Raw genomic sequence first — 21,037 nt, forward strand, 5'->3', positions numbered from 1 at the left:
TCATATAGTCAGAAACATACGGTACTTGTCTTTTTCTGACTGGCTTATTTCACTCAGCATAATGTCCTCAAAGTTCATCCATATTGTAGCATGTGTCAGAATTTCCTTCCTTTTTAAGACTGAATAACATTTCATCGTATATCTATACCACATTTTGTTATCTATTTATCTATCGACAGACACTTGGGTTGCTTCCACCTTTTGGCTGTTGTGAATAATGCTGCCAATAACAAGTGTGTGCAAATATTTCGAGACTCTGCTTTCAATTCTTTTGGATACATACCCAGAAAAGGAATTGCTGGATCATATGGTAATTTTATTTTTAATTTTTTTGAGGAACCGCCATAGAGTTTTCCATAGTGGCTGCACCATTTTACATTCCCACCAATAGTGCACAAGGGTTACCATTTCTCCACATCCTTGACCATACTGTTATTTTCTTTCTTTCTTTCTTTTTTTGATAGTAGCTATTCTAATGGGCTTGAAGTGGTATCTCATTTTGGTTTTGATTTGCATCTCCCTAATGATTAGTGACCTTGAACATCTTTTCATGTGCTTATTGGCTCTTTGTATATTTTCTTTAGAGAAATGTCTATTCAAGTCCTTTGCCCGTTTTTAATTGAGTTGTTTATTTTTTGTTGTTAAGTTATAGGTGTTCTTTATATATTCTGGATATTAACCCTTTTTCAGATATACAATTTGAAAATATTTTCTCCCATTTTGTAGGATGCCTTTTCACTCTGTTGATCACGTCCTTTGAAGCATAGAAGTAAAAGCTTCACAGGGACTAAAATTGTGTGAGTTTGAGGAAAAAATCAAACATTTCTAAAGATGAAGGTCAATGAATCCCAGTGAACCCAGATGGGACAAGGCTGACTGGAGAATGGAAGTTCAAGAAAAGATAGGGCTTGGGTAGAGCCCTGTACCTGGCTTCAGGTTCCAAAGGCTGAATAATGCCTCAAAGAAAGGAATGAGGGTCTTTCATGTCGTAAATTTACAATATTGATTTGTATTCTAAAACTCACTTTTCTGATTATTGATTATCAAGGCGATTGGGAAGCATCATGAAAATACTTGGATGGAAAGAAGCAAAATGTAAAGGTAAGAAAAATAATGAAGTCACAATTTTATGTTTTCCTTTCTAATGATATACACACTGACCGTTGAAATGATTGACAAAAATTATCAAAGTGACAAAAATGACAAAGTCTGAGGATAAGAACAACACACTTAGTGGATATTTAAACAGTGTGACTCTATACTGCTAAGCCCAGCTTTTAATTTCCTTTGTGTCACTAAAATGTCAATGTGTAAGAAAGCAGAAAGCTCAATTTTCATTTTGATTTTATCAAAGAGGCTTCCATAAAATGTCACACTCTAAAGACAGCTAAAAATATATAAGAATCTAATCTTCTTCCAACAAACACTTGCTTCTGTCACTGGAAGTGTCAGGGAGGAAACGATCCATAACAAAAGGTAGATGTGAAACAACCAAAATAGCTCCCTTTTCCTTTGTCTGCAAACTCTCATTATTGACGCCCTGTTATCTCCACCCAAGGAAGTTCCATTGAGCACAGGCTGTTTTCACAGGCTTTGCAACGGGACCCCACAGGGACACTGGAGGTTTGTTTTGGCGAAGGAACTCGGCTTCCCCTGAACACAATGCAGTCCTCTTCACCATCTCCAGGGAAGAAGGAAACATCCTAAAGGCCAGAGGTGACCTCTTCAGCATTTCCACTTCCCCCAACATTTTAAAAGAAGATTGTTCTGTACCATAGTACATTTTGTATTTGCTTTTCCATATTTTAAGATATAAACAAAACCTATACTTTGCCATTTATTACAAAAGGAATTAGTGCAAATCTATTAATTAGCTTTGCACTTGTTCTGTTTATTTACTAAACAGGCAGATATACTTTATATCCAGAACATTTAAGATGAAGTGACACAATTATTTTTTAAACTATAGAATCACAGGCAGTATGGCTAGACCCCAAAGAACTTGACACAGCTCCAGGTGTTTTATTCTTCCTTCCTGTCAAGACTTTTGAAGTCCAATAACATATTGTATGAGCAGATAAGCAGATTTTTGGAAATTGGGTAGACCTCAAAAACACAGGAAGCATCTCAAAAAATCAGCAGATATCCACCCTGAGCTGTATCAGTAGACAGACCATAGAGTATCTGGCCATGCCCGCAGTAAAGGCTTGGTACTTCATTTCTTTTACTGTGAGTTTAATATGGGTTTCAGACTTGTCAAGCTTGTATATCTTTGGCACTGGCAAGCCAGAGGAAATGGACTCCACTGATATAGTCGTTCCACCCAGAGAACAGCATCTTATAGGACGATCACCTAGTGTTTCTCACTACACACTTGCCAGTTTTGCTTAATTTCCTTGACAAAGGCCACATATGAGGTGAGCTGATTCTATCCTGATTCTACCAGAAGTTGCAACTATAGTATTACTTCCATAACAAGGAGAACGGGCTGCTGAGAAAGAGCTCCATACTTAGAGCACTAAGAAACTGCTCTGCTGAAAAATCAAGGGAGTGATGCATATAATGGAGCATGAATCTATTCTTCCTTCAAGATTTTTAGAATTGTTTTTAAGCTTTGAGTTTTGATTCTCCAACAGCAAACACATGACTTCCCTGTCACTGATGAGTAAATAAGTGAGCTTTTTCATTTCAAATGTTTTATCCATTTGAGAATCTCTATGTCAAATGAGATCATGGTAGCAGAAGTGGCATCATGCACCAGCACACGCTGCCACCTTACCTCCACCATCTCCTGCAGAGGTTGCAGAGCAGAGAGATTCAAGCCTGCACACCTCCCACTCAAGCACACTGCCACCTGATGGTCACATTTTTCCCTCTGATCCCAATCAGCATCCACGCACAAGAGCGCCCTCCAGAAAAGACATCCGGCAAGCCCACGTTCTGCCACTTACTGGTGCAGCCCTGTGACCTGACTTCACTTTGGTAAACCTCGGTGTCAGCATTGGTACGATGAAGATAAGTACAGCACCTACTTCATAAGGATACTGTAAAGATTAAATTAAATTAAATGAGATGATATATATCAGGTCTTAGCATAGTACATGAAACACAGCAAGAACTGAATCGTTGTTAGGTCATTATAATTGTTTGTATGCTGACCTTGGGACTAGTTGGCTGAGGATTGGACGAAGTGCCTTCTTTGCTCAGCAGCGCTGGAACGTGTTTCTATTGGTGAGTGTACTTCTATGTGTAATTGTTCGGGCACAATGGCCTTTCATTCCCTATTGATTTAAGTTAAAATACTACTAGTCAGGATGGATAATCTCTCTACTGGGACTTAATCCATGATCTGTATGTCACCCACTGGGAAAGAGTTTATAAGTAATACCTTCACCCAGTCTAATCTACCATGTCATAATCTACCCATGCCATAATCTACCCACGCAAGGGCCATTCTCTGGTATCTTGGGGGTGTAAACTGTCTGCTGCAACTAAATATTGAGAGCTTTTAAAGGACTGAATCTTATTTGTCATTGAATTCCTTATGGCCAAGAAAATTGCTTTGCATATAAACAGAAACTCAGCTTCCCTTTGTTATGGACTGAATTCTGTTCCTTCAAAATTCATATGTTGAAGTCCTAACTCCCAGTACCTCAGAATGTGACTGTATTTGGAGACAGGGTCTTTAAAGAGGTAATTAAGTGAAAATGAGGCCATTAGGATGGGCTCTACTCTGATATGACCGGCGTCCTCACAGAAGAAGAAGAGGCGCAGGAACGTGCACGCACAGAGGGAGGTCTATGTGAGGATGCAGCAAGAAGATGGCCATCTGCAAGCCAAGAGAAGAGGCCTCAGGAGAAACCAAGCCTGCTGACATCTTGGTCTTGGCCTTCCAGCCTCCAGAGCTGTGAGAAAATACATTTCTGTTGCTTAAGCTGCCCGGTCTACAGTATTTTGTTACAGTGGTCCTCGCAGGCTAGTCACCCTTTAACTTAGCTGGTAGGCAGTGATTACAGAGGTAAAAATTCAGATTCCTGCAGATTCTACAAAGGCTTTCCTCAAGACAGTGTTTTAACCTTGTTCCTTAGTTTTACTTGCTGTTGTGAACTTGAGCAAGTCACTTACCCTTTATGTGTCCCACCACGTATAAAACGGAGAGAACAGTCCCCATCTTGTAGGGATTTGGGGAGGATTAAAGAAGATAATGTAAGCAAACACTAACTCTAACTGTCACACAGTGTTTTCCCCACACATTCATTGCTCCCTCACCCCAACTCTGTCTGACAGAAAACTCTTTCCTTTATTTCACTAAGACAAACATTCTTAGAACGTCCACACACTGGCTCTCACCCTATCCCAGAGCAATACAGCGTAGCCCCTGCCTCAGGAAAGGAACTCAAACATCTGAGTGGAGCTATCACGTCCAGGGAGCCTTTTCTCAGCTAAAATATTCCAATTTCTGCTAGTTTTTTAATAAGGGATGGTAACTTCCAGATTCTTAAATTCCTAGAATATTCTCTTCTGGGCATATTTTCGTTTTTTTCTCTTAAAATGTGATGTTCAGACACACAGTCACTCCAGGTACAGTCTTAATCAGCACTAAATGGAGTGGGACCAGTGCCACCTCGTCCCAATCGTCACACCTCTGCTGGTGCAGGCAAAGGCGGCTGCAAACTCGCACAGCCTCAACTGCTGGCCGGGACCACCAAATCACCTGTGTCTTTTCCTTGGGTGTGGTCATTTAGCTAGGCACTCCATTCTTGCACTGGGAAGCCAGGGACCCCTGGGTCGGCCTTGGATTGGGGCATATGGAGGAGACTGGAGGGGCCTGGGGATGGGGTACTCTCATCCAGGGTCTACAGCATGTGGAAGAGGTGACTGATCTAGGGGCCACGGGAGACCCTGACTCAGCCTGAACCACAACAGACCATGACTCATTTTTCATGACTGAAGATAGTCTCGCATGATTCTCCTAGCTGTTTTATCACTGAGTTCAAATGTAACTGTTCCTAAAATGCTCACTGAGGGTCGACTGCAAGCCAGGTATTGTGCTTGGGGCCAGGACATAACCTGAACCAGTCACTATCCCAAATCGGGGATTCAGCCAAGCAGATGGCAATTACAATTGTGTGCTCAAGACCGTGGGGACGGGAGATGGGAGCTACAGATCTCGCTGAACTTGGTCACCGGTGGTCCCTCTACATAGTGGTATATCACTGACCTCTGCTAAGGAGTCCTCTGAACATGAGAAGTTGCCACAAAGACACTGAACTAGAGAATCACAAATGTTGTAGAATGCATTCCGAGTCACAGTGTCTTGGAGCAGCTCATCACGTCATTGAAGCCAGACGGAGCCACAGAGAGGGCAACATGCAACTTCTTAAGTGAGTCAGACTGCCGTCTGCAACCAAAGAGCCCAAGTAACAGGGGACAAATCAAGGAGACTCTGCACGCTGCTAAAGGGGAAGATGCAACTGGGAAAAGTGCATTTTCTCTCCACAGGAAGTCACTGGTCGCATTCTGCTCTGGGCAAAAAAGTGGGAGTTTGGGAACCGTCATGAGGAGGGGTGCTTGCCATGTCTTTGATTTGAGTAAGACTCTGAATTTCCAAATAGGCCCAGAAATAAGCACACAGCAGAAGCCAAAAGGTCTGCCAGGGTGAGACCCTGGAACAGGTCTCTTCCTGTCTACACCAGGAGAAAGGACGGCTGGGTTGGAGGAGCGGCTTTACTATGGTGTAACATGAAGGGTGAAAAGAACGTTCTGGATTCCAGTCCTCTGGAGGAAAGATGTGTGGTTGAGTTGCGGACCTCCAGCCAAACACAAAATGTGAATCCCCTGCCCTGTCCTTGGCCTTCAGAGAATGGAAGGTACCACAGAATGGAAAGGAAACGTGGCACCGTGGTCTTCCAGAGCATCAACGCATGGTATTCAAGTTAACACTGCAGGGAGTGGGAAGATTTCTGCTACATCTGGAAGAAAGTCCCGGCAGCTGGTTTGGGCATGTGAGTTAAAGTACATTCAGATGCTAAGACGAGTTCCTGGGGACAGGGGAACCCCCACCTCAATGCCGACACCCTCTTCCTCTCTAAGGTTTGTATTCGTCTTTTACAAAGTCGCAGAAGGAATGTGTCCCACGCTCTAAGCCCATCTGTATTTCACCTGTTCTGGTTAAGAGAGTGACATGTAGCGGGGGGCCCAGCAGGTCTGGAGGAAGCAGCGCTGGATTAGAATCAGCTCCAATGGTCCTGAGCTGCGTGGTCTCTGATGTGCAGCTCGGCCTGGTCTGAGACTCGGTTTCCTGAACTCGACTGAATAAAGGTCATCACAATTAGCACACTTGTCAGGATGGCTGTGAGGGTTAAATCAAACAATTTACACGGGAATGGTATTTTACAAACAGCGACAAAAGTGCAATACACACACACACACACGTGTATGTGTGTTATTTTGAAGAAATATGGTTAAGAGGCATTGGAAGACCAAAGGGACTGAAGGGAATTTAATAGGATGTACAGAAAGCAAGGGACAAAATCTGGGTTGCAGAAAAGCCCTGAACACAGAGGAGAGAGAGGGCGGTGGTAGGGAGAGAACAAACAAAGAGCTTGACACTTGGCTAGCACTTCCATAAGTATCCTCCCATTTTATCTCCAAATTCTGGGAGTGATTGCACCCATTTAACAGATGACAAAGTGAAGCTTGGCTGCTCACTGTGTATGAAGTGGCAGGGTCCAGCCTCCGGCCTATATGCACTGCCCCTGCCCTCCCCTCGGCTGTCAGCCCCCACACCTGCTCACAGAGGCTGCACAGGACAGCGCCATCTGTGCCAGGTGCCCCATTCCTCTCTTCCTCCTACGGACAGGTGGAGCAGTGGCGTGCACTCCCACCTTCAGAGGGCTGGCCGCTGCCCAGGGGCTCCTGTCCTGCGGCAGCAGCTCAGGGCTGCACGGCACACAGAGGCTTCTCCACCCCACCTGTCTCCATACAGATAGTTCCTACACCTCCTCAAGTCTGCACCAATACGGTCATCTCTAGCTATGGCATCTGGCAGGAGCCTGCACTTCTTGGGGCTCATTTACTGCTCTTTCCTCTTAGAGCAAGTATTGCAGGTATTGGTCAGAGCTGCTGCCACTTCCAAGTTGGCTTCGTGAGCAAAGCAATTCATTAGCTGTTTGCATATATATTCGGAAATCAGTGTTATCCACTTAGAGAGGCTCCATCAATATGTGCTTGATAAATGAATCATGTATACATGAAGCAAATTAATATAAATGTGTATTGGAATGTGATAGAATGGTGTTAGACACTGGAGGTATGTCACTGAATGAAGAGACAAAATTTCCTGTCCCCCGGGCTTACATGTTAGAGGCCAGAGGAAGAACGGAAGAGGGGAAGTACACAGAGAGAGTAACCAGAGGATGGAGGGGTCAAGGAGACCTTACTGGTGAAGTGACATCTGAGCAGGGTCTGGATATGGGAAGAACGTGACAAGGACCATGTGGAGAGGACCAGGTAAGGGCTCCCTTTGGCCAGGCGCTGAGGGCACTGGGAGAGGTGGGGGAGGGCTGAGAACACAGATTGGAGAGGCAGTGGGCCCAGAGCATGGAGGCCCGCAGGCTGAGGTGAGAACTTGGGTTATATCCCAGTGTGATGTGAAGCCACTGGAAGCTTTAAGTGAAGACATGACCCTACTTGTGTTTTGACAAGTATTGATCTAGCAATGGTATGGAGAAGAGTCTGCAGGCGGAGGGGCAGAAGTGGAAGCAGGGACCAGTGGGACACAGGAGAGCCTGGACCAGGGCGCTTGGGTGCGTGTGGTAGGAAGTGGCTGGATTCAGATCGGGATTCACTGACAGGTGGAACGTGGCGGGTGTGAGAGAGAGATGTGAGTCTGAAGACCTTGTCCTCTTCATCTCATATGTGGGGTGGGGCCAGGTGGGGCCAGTTCCGCTCCTGAGCCCCTGGTGCACATGGCAAACTGAAAGGACCACTCTTCTCTGCTGAAGCCGTGTCCACCTCCGAGCATTCCCTCCTCAGCACAGCACTCCAGGAGGCCAACTGGCCAAGTCACACTCATGTGAGATACCACCCACATGCCACATTATTATGAAAAATAATTTTTAAAAAGTCTCCAAGCATCATCCACTTTACCAGAAACAAACTAACAACTAGGAGGCATGTGATAGGAAACAAAGTAGACTTACTCCGCAGTCAGTAGGAATGACTTTGCAAGAGTAAGGATCGCATTTACCTCCACATCCTCCTGGATGCTCGTTTTAGGAAGCAAAAAATATCAGTCCTAACAGGAGAGAGGAGACTGGATCTGGAGTCCCGCTGGCCATGCGGCCTGACTACTCCGGTCTGCAGTTCCGCTCACTGAGGAGTCCCTCAAACAAGGGCCGCTCGGGCTTCCTCACGGGGCCTTGCTAAGGACTGGGCAGCAGAGTGAGTCAGGAACACCCAGAACGACCAGACACATGGCCACAGAAGGAGACTTTGAGTGTGATGGTCAAATGCTTACTTCAGTTCTTGATGAAACATATCTTTGGGCATCTAGTCAGCAGAGTTCTATGATTTCCTGTAATATTCTAATTACTTGACTCTCATGATGATCCAGGAAATGGAACTGCAAGTAATAATGCTTTCTGCTAACTTTCTAACATATGCAGATTATCCTAATTATTTACACAGTACAAAATACTGTGTTCTTATGTGTACACTGCACTGAGATATTACAGTAATGAATATCAATTCATGTTTTCAAGTGCAGGGCCTTGCGTATAGCAGCTGTTAACAAATATTTATTGAATATATAAGCAAATTTTTCACAGAAAAATCCATTTTGGGTTATGCTAGTAACTGATCATAACACGAGCCTCCATCATCTCTCATTTTAATAGCTAACATCACTAGTTATTTTAGTCCCAATGCAATAAACTTGAGGTAATGAAGACAAATACTTGTCATGTTGGAGTTTTATGGTATTGAACATAATGAATGCAATAATTCAAATAATATAGGACAAAAGAAAGCCTGAATAACCAAAATATTTTTTGAATGACTTTTACTTAAAATAAAAAAGGATTTATAGTTGTTATCAGCACAAAAGCAGGTGTATAAGAACTGTATATTGACTGAATAAATTAATGACTAGTTCTTTATTTTATATTTGTGTATAATAACTAAAATTAGACAACACAGATAGCATCGTCTAGTAGACTTCCACAAGTTACTTATTTTTAATCAATGGATGGAGATAAAAAGTGAACTAAGCTGCTCTGTCATCTGCAAAGTGTTACACAAATGAAGATGTCAGCAAGTGTGCTCTACGGGATTGTTTCCATCATGAACAGGTAAACCGAGTCACCTAAGTAAGGATGACTTGACAGCACTCTGTTCTTGTTCTTCTCAAACAGAGGCCCCCAACACTTAAAGAGATGAGTAACTGTCTCCTCCTCCATAATTCTCTGAAGGTGTGGACTAGCAAGTGGGTGTTCACAGCTTGTGGCCGAGAGGGGCAAACGCCACCAAGAGCAGGGAGAGTGTGCCGGCATTATTCAACAGAATGAGGTGTTCCAGGGGCCTGGCGATTTTTCATTACACATTTGGTGTTTGTAGCAATAGAAAGTTCACTTTTTAAATATAATCTGCCCCTCAGTTAATGCAGGACGCTGGCCGGGGCTCAGAGCATTCGCCCCCACTGCTCAGCGCTCCCCGCCTCAGGCACGCTGGTTCCCCACCGCCCACTGGCTGGCTCCGAAGTTGAATAACTTGCCAAGGGGACATTACCAGGAATGACAGACCTTGGATCTGCACCCAGGAAGCAGCTCCAGGGTCCATGCTCTGACTTTTGCACTAGGCACCTAGGATGCTGCTTTTATCGTTTCTACTTTGCAGAGGAGAAACTGAGGACCAGCGAGGGAGTGGAGGGATGCCCACCCAGGCATCTGTGTCCACAGCCCCTCCTCCTAGTCTGAAATACTGACCCATGCTGACCCAAGAGCAGCCCAAGAGGGAGAAATGAGCACAAGTGACAGGAAGACAAAGCTCCTTGGGGATAGGTTGCTAAGACCTGGTATACAAAGGGGCCTCTGACCCAAACACAGGTGCTGCCAGCAAGATCAGGGCCAAGGGCAGGACATGAGGTCACCTCAGCATGCAGCAAGGTGGGAGAGGACAGCGTGGAACCTTGACCCTGTCTGGAACAGATGCTTCCTCTGTCTCCTCACATGAGCACTCCCTGGGTCCCAGCAAGAAGTGAGAGCTATTTATTTACCTTAACATGTAACTCTAGGCCTCACCTAACCCTACGGTAAACTGTACCTAATTATTATCACAGAGCATAGCTTCACTCATCTTCAGGTAACTTTTCTGCTGAAGAATCTCTCCAGATCTGTTAAAAATATTTATACTGAGTGGACCCTCCCTCACACTTGATTAGCCCAAATTCTAAGTGGGTGGATCAGGGTGGTAGCATTCTATGGAGTGGTGGTTCTCAAACTGGGGTTCGCCTGGGAACTTGCTGAAACATACATTCTCAGGCCCCATCCCAGACCTACTGAACCAGAAACTCTCAGGTGGACCCAAGTGAAATATGTTTTAACAAGCCCTTGGGGTGATTCTGATGATCACTTAAGTTTGAAAAACACTGACTTAGCATATGGTGCCCTAACATATATAATATATCATTCCTGTCTGAATGTTTCCACACAATTAAAACTACATTCAAGGTCCTGGGAAGAGAGATGAAGGTCTGGCACAAGAGGGCAGGTCTACCTCCTCCTAAAAGATAACATGTCACTTTACCCATCTTACCCACTTCTCTGCTAACAGGCTTGCACAAGACACCATTCATTTCTTTCATTGGCTCTAACACCTCTGGGAAAATCTCTTTGAAAAATACTTTAGAAATAACAAACACTAATAATCAAGTTGTGAGTATATAATCTGGTGAACTGGAAGCTGGTACAATTATTCCACCTCTAAGACCTGAATAATACTGAATTTTTATTACTAATTGATGAGAAAAAAAGTCTTTTAAATATGAAAACTTCAGCATTCTAATTTTCTTATAAACTAGTCATGTCCTTGAAAATGAACTTTTCCTTCTCATTCAGGATACTGGTGTTAGTAACAGTTGCATATAAATAAGGCTTTCAAACAAACATCTTATCTTTATATGGAAGGAAGTTCATGAGAAGGAATTGACGTTCTTCCCCAACAACGACGACAATACAGTTTTGGGTTCCTTTCCCAGAAATTAGTAAATAACAAAATACTTTTCATTTAAAAAGAAAAAAAAGCATGTCCACAGCAAATGCTTAAATCTAATCCATATGCCCCTCATATGCTTAAAAAAGGAGATGGTTTCTGTGAGCCAATTTCTCCACTCATTCTGTGCCAAATAAAACAAATTTTAGTAAAAGGCTCTTACTGTCTCAGAAGGAACTTTGTTCATTCTGCAGGGTATAGAGTACGATTTATTTTTCATTCAGAATTCCTGATTCTCTACTTACTATACATTTTCCCACTGAAGCCGACTTGATCCACTCTGGATAAGCATATTAAAATATGGAAAACACACCTTCTCTGGCTGGAAGAAATTTTTAAAATGCTGATGTGGGTTAGCATCTACAGTCTATAGCATTAGGAAAATGCAATTCTCATTGAAAGAAAAGCTTAAATAATAATGATACTGGAATTCGTAATTTTCTCTCCTAAAGAAACATCCCTCCCAATCAAAAGCAAAAAGACATCCCCAGAGGCAGGTGGTTGAAAAGTGCTAAATGCTATAAATATAATTCACGTGTTACGAAAATGTTCAGAATCTAACCCAAGCAACGTAAAGAGGTACACTGTAGACAATCAGAAGAAGCAGCTTCATGTTTAGTTTGTACCATTTAATCACGCAAGCGTACAGCAAAATGATGTACCATTTGTGTCCAAATTCCTTTTTATCAAAAGACAGCTAAAATATTATGAAAAACTCGAAATAAATTAGTAGCATTAGAAAATGTTTAAGCAGCACAAAATCAAAATACTTTCTTCTCAAATGTGTTGCATTACAGGCCTTTCAGGCACATTTCTAGGGCTATGAATGGACAGGTCTGAAGATGAGAACAGGGTGGTCTCTGAGACCCAGGGATAAAGAATACCCCTGGAGGGATTGAGAAAGATGACTGATTAATATATAGACTGATGGACAGACGGACTGATACATGGACAGACAGACAACCAGGCCAAAAAGGAAATTAAGCTAGATGTCATGACGATGCTACAGAGAGCCACTAGTGTAACTTCTAACCATGATCCAGGGACCAAGTCTCTTATTTGGGAGGTACAGACTTAGTTTCTAGTTTATTTTAAGGAAAAGCCATTTTATGAATAAGAAAAAAGTGTTCGAATGTCAAAACTAGCAGGAGTGTGATGCTATCGACCATTATGAAGCAGGGAAAGGTTAAGTGACACCAAAACAGAAGGAAAGAGTCAGGAAATTAAGCTCCTGTGAGAGAATAAATGGATTTTAAATGTGCTTTATGTAAATGTTCCTGTTCACAGTGTGGTATCTCCCCAGGAAGCTGGGATGCAAGTCACTAGGAAACAGCTCAGCTTAATGAAGAATAACGCATCCTTATCTTTCCACTGCAGGTGAACCCAGTGTCTTAGAGCAACGTATGCAGCAGCCCTTGCTGCTGGGTGCAGTCTGGTCTGCCCTGGAGGACTCAGCTTCTAAAAGAGCCCAAAGCACGGTCCAATCCTGGCCACCCTTGTTGGCTCTGCCATGCCCCACCCAAATAAGGATGGGTTTAGAAAATAAAAACTTTACTTTACATTTTTAGTGTCACATTCCAAGCCACGAAAAGAGGAGTGCCTGTCAAAGAGTGTCCCACCCTCTGGAAAGTGAGGCTCTGATAATTCAAATAAGGTTTTAAGGTGTCAGCAGGCAGATGAAAGAAAGAAGCCCAGATGGAGAACCCGGCCGCTGAGGACATAAGCTCTCCGGTCAATATGTAACGACTCAGTCACTGGCAAAGGCAATAGGTTGCTTTGAAGATAAACACAAAACAGGAGGCTTGAAAACACAAGGCCCCCCAAATAAATGTTACATCATACAGAAAGCAACTTCTTATGCAAAAATCCTCTCCACTTTCCTGTGCGTCTGAATTATGTAGGGAACCTCTATTAGATTATGTATCATCCCTATCCTACACACCCCAGATTTCTTACAGTCCCTGTAACCATGCAATTTTCTCATTAAGCAATCACGATGATGCCCCAAATTTCAATGCTAAATATAAAATAAATGTTAATCAACAAGCATAGGCCTTTAAGGACTAAAGGCACAAAACCAGTTTCCTATCTTCCATGAATGAAGCAGCGTGGCATTTCACCTTTACTTCTAAATGAGGCTTAAATATTCACCCTAAACACTCCCGTTGCTAAAGCCACAAACTTGAAGGATTGTAGTGTACACAGGGAACTTCCAGAGTTCACTAGTCTCCTTAACAGACGCACTGGTCCCGAGGGCTGCTCTCTCCCTACCTTCTCTGATGCCTTGTCTCGTGCAGGTAGCCCCGCACCAGGCAGGGAAGGAGGCGGAGGGGCCCGGCGCTTCTTCATGTCCGACTTCACAGACACCCCTGAGATGTTGCTGAGCGAGAGGGATGGACCCAACGTCATGGAACGGGAATTCACGGACGGGGAGTTCGGGGTAGTTAGACAGCCCTGCTGGGGGAAGAGACAAACAAGATCTCATCACTATGAGCCGACCTCTGTGTGTATGAAGTGTATGAATGCTCACACATGGAAATACTGCCAACCCATCCATCCTACCTTCTTATATCACCATGTCCACTGACAGCCTTAAATGGCCTGAGCAAAAGCCATATTTTGACTTTCCTGGGAAAATTATAGCGGAAGACATTACATGACAGATTCTTGCTGTAAGGTTTATTTTCTTAATCATGAATGAAATGGCAGACATCTTAAACCCTAGTCCAGCTAGAATCATTTAATATGCCTGACGTACCTACAGGTATGAATTAGCCTCCTTAAAACTTTAACTTGTCATCAGAGTGAGCTCTTAGATGCTGAAAAGAGGAAGGGACAGATCAAGGCGCAGGGACAGATCTTCTCAGGGAGAAGCAGATCATCTTTGCCATCTTGATAAGTACTTCACCTGCTGCCAGGAAGGGGCTTAGGTTTCTTCCAACTTTCAGAAGTTACAAACAATTGACTGTCATATAAATGAACGCTGTGAGGACTTCATGTGACTATGAATGAAGTACTTTGTGATAGATACCTAATAAACTGAAAATAAATTCAACCTAACACACTAATTAACTGCTCCTCAGGAGGAATTTCTATACTAAGGGAGCAGACTAAAGAGCACACAAATTTTTTCCAACTTTTTCCCCCAGGGTCTGCTTAATAGAATCATACAAGCGTTAGTGCAGAAAGAGCGTCTAGAGAACTAGCACTCTGACTTCAAATTAAAAACAACACGGAGCCCACCCCCTGCCCTGGTGCGCCTCCTCCCCAGCCCTGCCCGATTTTCCTCCCCAGCACAGGTGCCCCCAGGCTATTCCACTCCTAGGCCACCGCAGTGGAGAGGTGAGCCAACCGACAACAGGGACACGCTGCCTGCACTTGATTCCTGGCTTTGCCACGGATAAGCTGCATGACCTGGGGTGAGTTTCTTAATTTCTCTCTGCCTCAGTTTATCTCCTGTAACACTGAGATAAATAATAGCATTTACATCACAAAGTTATCATGTGAACTAAAAGGGTTACCACATGTGAAAGAGCTCTAGAAAGTTCTAGACACAAAGTAACCACCCAGTATGTGCTGTTATGGTTCTTATATATTTATTTTTTTCTCCATCATTAAAAACGTGAGCCCCATGAGGACAATGATTATTCCTCATTTTCACCCACTGCCGTGTCCCACTCCCAACAGCTCCTGGTGTGTGGACGGCCCTCGAGTCAACATATGTGGGAATGAATGGATGGATGAGTGTGCCTCTGGGCAACTCTGCTCTCATGTTTCACATAATGAACTGTGGGTGAGCTTTTATTTGAACAATTGATTTGCCATTTTAAAATAAATATATAAAGGAAACCCATCATATTCAGCAACAGCCCACTATTACCTGGCTCAGACTCAAAGTCTGTTCTGTTCTGCCAATTATACTATAATCCAGTTACCTGAGAAGATATTTGAGACTTAGATTTTCTTGTACTTAAATACTAAAGTCAAAGGAAAAAAGCAACCTCCGAAGGTTGCTTTTTATGCCAGTTCACGCTTCCTTGTGAAACTTTGAGTGTCAAAGATATCCAATGCCTTGTTCATCAAACACAGAATTCCCATAGGAAACAGGTGGGAGATCTATAGGACATAGCCTGACACCCAGAAAACTCGTTGGTGCCTATTTAGGCTCCCATGGAAAAATGTAAAGCATTTCTCCCAATCCTTGTGTTCTGCAGACATCAGACTCATTACTCAGCAAATAAGCTAACGCAAAATGAACTCTGTTAAATATTTCCCTCTGTCTTACATCCACCTCCATAGCAACCCTGAGCACCCAAGGAGACAGAACTTAGATTTACTTAATGACGCAGGGTCCAGAGGATAAAATGAAGTAAATGAAGCAAACCAGAGAAGGGGCTTTGCTGATCCAACTCTGGAGCTGTGGAGGTGTCTCACTGGATGGCTGGCTTGATCAAATACCCCCAAATTCAAGGGGGTGCAAACGTGTTACAGAGATTTCTTCAAGCTTGTGAAATACAATGGAGAAGAATACCCATATACCCATGCTGGCATCATCATCTCTCAAGTAGGCATGGCCCCATTTGGCGTCCTGTAAACACCATGTTCATGACAATGCATTTCAGAACACTGATACTAATTGCTTTTCTTCACTCCACCTTGTCTAGACTCGGAACTCCTATTCCTCCTGTCCTCAGTCCTCACCACAACTACGTGTCTCAATGATCACTCAACATGGCGAGGAATTTACCTCTGTCCTTTAAACGCCCTGAGCGTTTTTTGAAGCTCTGTGCAGAATACCCCCGTAAAAGTTATTTACAGGTCATCCATTTTATATTGACTTCAGGTTATAATTCTGTAATCCTAATGCCCTTATAGCATCGTGACCCTTGGACTGTCAAGTCCTTGAGGAGAGGAACTGACCCAGCGCCCACCACGCACACACAGGCAGGGGTCTTCAGCAGGAACATCCTCATCTTTAAAATGGAGAAATTCCATTTACTTCAAAGTTGTCAGCACCTAGCATATTTCTGTCACACAAGAAGTGTCCAATATATGTGGTTTCCTTCTTTTCTGTAAGTATTTTTGGTAAGAGTGACCTCATTAGAGACACAGTGAGATGACCTTGGAGAGCAGAAAGCCAGAAATCCAGAGCACACCACACCCCAGACCCCCTGAAAGTTATCATCCTGGACAACGGGCTTCTCGCTCTCCATTGTCTGTGTCTCTGGAACATAACTGAATTTTGACACAACAGGTTTTTTTAGATCAAATCTGCTCTATCCAGACCACAAATATCTTTCCCCACCACCCACCACCCACACTCACAGGCAGACTCACTTCAGAGTCCACGAGACCTCAGTCCATCAGGCCCTCTGTCATTCTGCCACACAGCAGGGTTTCTTAACCTTCAACTCATGGGCAGTCAACACATTCTGGCCGCCCAGAGAATACTTGTGGTTTAGCTTCTATCTTCCTTCTTTCTCCACTCTTGGAATTTGTGCACAGAATGTAGAAAACAATCCACAGAATAATTTGGGTAGAAAACACCATTAACCATCGGCTGCCCTTTAAAATGCTGACTCATATCATCATTAAATAAAATGGAAAACCATGAGTTCAGGCCATATAGCCTGCAGTCAAGACTGCCTGGCCAGGCCCTACTATTCCAGTTTCCAAGGTTTTCTCCTGCTACCAAGTGGCGAAGTTCCATAGGGACAGTCCACAGCTTGTCTGCAAGGGGGATCTGGTTTCCTGTTCTTGTCCAGACTGGTCAATAACATTTGTTTTCTTAATGTCAAGTCCTTTTCTTGTAGGGGAGTGAGTCATGCCTTTCTCCAAAGGTTGGCACAAATCCACAGATTTTGACTCCCTCAATCATATCAGATTTTCTCAGGAGTTTTTTTCCTGTGAGTGCAGCTTGATAAATCATTAAGAAAAAGTAATGGATAATGAGGAGAGAAAGGAAAAAAGCAAACACAACCTTTATGTCCCAGACCTCATGGGACTTCAGACTGTGGAGTGTAAACCTCCCCCAGTCAGGTCACTGTCTGTTGGAAGGAAAGTCAGGTGGGAGAAAATGCTAACTCTGTGGGTCCACACCACCACTGATTCCCGTGACTCACCACACTCAGTATAAAGGGATAATGTGATCCCATCTCACACACATCTGGGAGCGGAGGCACAGGAAGAAGAGGACACATCGTTTCAGGATCTGAGTATCAGCTCAAAATGAGACCAACATCATCTGTGATGGTTGATTTTGACATAGATGTCTACTTTTAAATTAAAAAATGTATAATTGATTGCTTCTTTTTGAAATGTAGTTGCTATCTCAGCAAGTCCTATTCTTTTTGTATCTGATTGTCACTGTAACCCGGAATGCTATACTGCTGGTAGGGACAAGAGTGTCTGCACACACTCTACCAACAACCAAGCGTCTCTAGGGGGAGACGCATGGACCCCGCAGGGGCTCACCCAGGAGCTCTGTCCCCTGAGAAGCCCTGAGCTCCCAGGTGATGGGGAATGGCCTCTTGCTTGGCCTCTGAAATCAGCTCTGCCCCTGACTCATCAGGAACATTAATGCAGGCGCATGGTTCTCTGTAGAGCGAGCATTCTAAGGCAGAGGGGCATCGCTGTGACCACTCCAGGTCTCCATAAAACCAGGACAGCACTCTGGGAGGGCTGGGTTCCCCTGGAATAATTCTCGGGTTCACAGGCACTGCAGAGAGCAGGTTTTCTCTCTTACTCATTTGCTCATTTCTCCCTATCTCATTGTAATCAGAGATCAGTACTGAGCAAGAAACGGAGTCTGTTCAAGGTAAGCACTACTCTTTCAAGGGAGCCCAAACTGCCACGTTTTGTTTTCCTTCACTTAACTTCCTCACGTTTGTCTGCATGAAGCAGCTTTACCAGCACACCACGTCACACAGCCTAGGAGGGGGAAACATCTGTCCATATAAATAGGAAGGAATGCAGTGAACTCTGACGAGAATATGCTTCTAGAGACAAATGGGTAAATGCTGTACTTGAAACCTTTCTGTTTAAGATAAATTGATTCAAAAAAAGTAAGGATGAATAATCATTTTGTTTCCATTTCTGTCCATTTTGGTAAACAAGACTATATCTTGTAAGAACCAATTACCTAATCAAGTCTACCAAAGTTTGAGTAAGATGTTTTGACAGGCTATTGAGGAAGCCAGATATAGACTTTTGTTTAAAGATTAAGGAAAATATTTTGGTTACAGTAAGTCTAGTCTAAAACAGCCGTCGACAATTCCCTCAGCATCAGACTCTTCTAAACTAGCTCAGAGACCTCTAGGAAAGCACGACTTTAGTTTAATGGTGAGCAAAACTGCAGCTGCAGGAGATGAGCTGAGCTCCTCATGACGGCTCAGCTGCCTGATGCCGGAATGAAACTAGAGCTGGCTCCGGATCCCGTCTGTGTCCCTTCTCTCCTTACACAAGGCTGCCCCCTTTGGAACGGATTTAATACTCTTCTCTTTTTTTAACATTTTGTCAAAGAATCAAGTGGGAGAGAAGAGCAGTCAGACTTGTCATGCACATCCCCTTTTCCTTCTGAGGCAGGTTTTGGCAGGGATCCAAGCCAGGACCACACAACATAAACCAGATGGGGCAGACGGACACCACTGTCCTTCCCACACTCACAGGGGTATGCTGGGCACAGCAGCCCAGATCTATCAAAGCCCCTGACACTTTCTGGTGAGAAAGGAGAGAATATTGCTTCCCATTCCACAGTTGCCAGCACAATCCTGGGCAAGGCGTCAGACAAAGTTCCCTTCCCGGGAGGGTATTCTCTGCCTGCTCTTTCTTCTCCTTGGAGCACAGCCTTCCTGACAGACAAGCTCTTGGTTGAATCTCTCAGCCAAAGGGTGTGCTGTCTTCTGGCACCCTGGAAATCTTGCGTCAATTCAGAGTAAATGGCCAACCAAGAGGCACGAAGCATGCCAGCTTCACGTGAGCTAATCCCCATGATGGGCAGGGAAGTGGAACTCATGAATCTAGTTTCTATTATGTGAGACGAGTGGGAAACAGCCGTTGTGTTGGCCAAGTTCCTGCATGGAAATGCCCGAGGGATGGCATTTCTTTAGAAGAAAAGTTGCAGGAGCTATTTGATCTGGATAGACATTTCAGCCAACAAAGTAAGCTAAGCTCTCTGACGGTTATAAGCATCAGAACAATTTTGGGCCATTTCTCTACTGGCAGGATCGTTTCTTAGAATGAGCAAAGAGTATCCAACTGGTAGTATTTTATTGTCTCTTAAGAAAACTAAATAAAAGACATTGAAGGTGAGCTGTAATACTTTCAGGCTTTTGCTGTAGGACCATCTTAAAGGCAAGACCTGTTAGCAGGGGTCTGAATATTTGGAATATGCTGATTATTCAAAATTGGCACTCTAATAATAACAATTGGAGAGAGCCAGAAATTTCTGAAAATCTTGTGAATTAAAGGGAAACAAGCCCTTGTGTAATTCAAAGATGTACAATATACGACACTTATCCTCAGGAAGGCCATGATCCTGATGGAGAGTGGGCCATGGTTTACGGGGAGTGTGCCACAGCCCACAGGGTCATGGGGAGATGAGCTCCAAGCCCAGGAGGCCCTGTGTGAGAGAGCAGAAAGAATCCAGGTGTAAAGCTTGACAGGAGATGTGGAGGAGGAAAGAGGGGAGGAAAAACATTTCAGAGAAATAGGGTAAGTTACCGGAGGAATGCACACTGAACAATGGAGTTAAACGAGAGGGGCTTGAGAAGAGAAGGGCCCAGGGCACCGGCTGCACCTGGGCCCACAGGAAGGAGTCAGGAAGAGAAGAATCCTGAGGAAAATGCCTGACCCCGCACGACTGTGTGTGTGTATGTGTGTATGCATGTGTGTAAATGTATGTGCGTGTGTGTGCGCACACTCGTGGATATGTGTGTTTGTGTATGGGTGTATATATGCACATATATGTGTGCATACACGTGGGTATGTGTGTATACATGTGTATATGTATATGTGTATGTGGAAATGTGTGTCTGTGTGTGCGCATGCAATGGCTTGCTGTGGTTTGATGTGCGATTTCAACGGAGGCAAACTCCATTAAGTACAATTTTGGGGAAAAAAGGTTCTAATTCATATAAACAAGCCAACCCTAAAAACAAAGAAAGCAAAGGTTTTCCCTTCAAATGTGCATGCAAATTTTCCTATAATTCACAAGGTAGCATGCTTTGAATATTGACTTGTAAGTCAGTTTACTATAACTCATCAGGACTAAGATTTCATGTGTGGCAACACTTAAGACAAATGGATTCCTCCAAACTAAATTAGGCCTCTTAGATTAGGTGGCTCATGAGCCTTTTATTAACATGATGAGCTAGACGAGGAAAGGAAGTGACAACTCGGGCTGTCAATCTGTACTGGGAAGGTCTGAGAGCTGCTGGAAAGTCTCTCCACGACATAGAAACAAAACTAAAATGAGAACAAATCTCTTGGCAAGAAATCTGATTGTTTCTAGTACTTGTATCAAATCATGAAGGCTTCTCTGTAACTCCAGTAACTGAGTCATTAGGTGGAGGAAAGTAAGCTGATTAAATTTCTCTTCCAGCAAATTAATCTTCAAGGAAAGAAGGACAATTTTTTTTAAGAAGCAGGAAGCATAGTTGTGGTTCAGTCATCTCTCTTGTGGTTGAGGAGACTGACTCTCCACAGCACTGTTCAGAACGTCCCTCTCTCTTATCTGCAAAGACAGTTATCATCCACTGCTATCTAC

The 21,037-nt window shown here is 43.7% G+C and overlaps 1 protein-coding gene across 6 annotated transcripts in view; it reads right to left on the reverse strand.

Moving 5' to 3' along the window:
- COBL (cordon-bleu WH2 repeat protein) overlaps positions 1-21,037 on the reverse strand; it is a 286,849-nt gene that overhangs the window by 117,695 nt on the left and 148,117 nt on the right. For 3 of the 6 annotated variants that reach the window (XM_087433415.1, XM_087433307.1, XM_087433180.1), the window contains one exon: positions 13,543-13,725. In XM_087433415.1, coding sequence (XP_087289541.1) covers positions 13,543-13,725 — 183 coding nt within the window. Of the gene's footprint in view, positions 1-13,542; positions 13,729-21,037 lie in introns of all 6 variants that reach the window. The other 3 variants (XM_087433242.1, XM_087433352.1, XM_087433114.1) reach the window with 1 other exon arrangement.

The sequence above is a fragment of the Ceratotherium simum genome, chromosome 1 (assembly GCF_057802395.1).
Source record: "Ceratotherium simum simum isolate JZ-2026a chromosome 1, ASM5780239v1, whole genome shotgun sequence".
Lineage (NCBI taxonomy): Eukaryota > Metazoa > Chordata > Mammalia > Perissodactyla > Rhinocerotidae > Ceratotherium > Ceratotherium simum.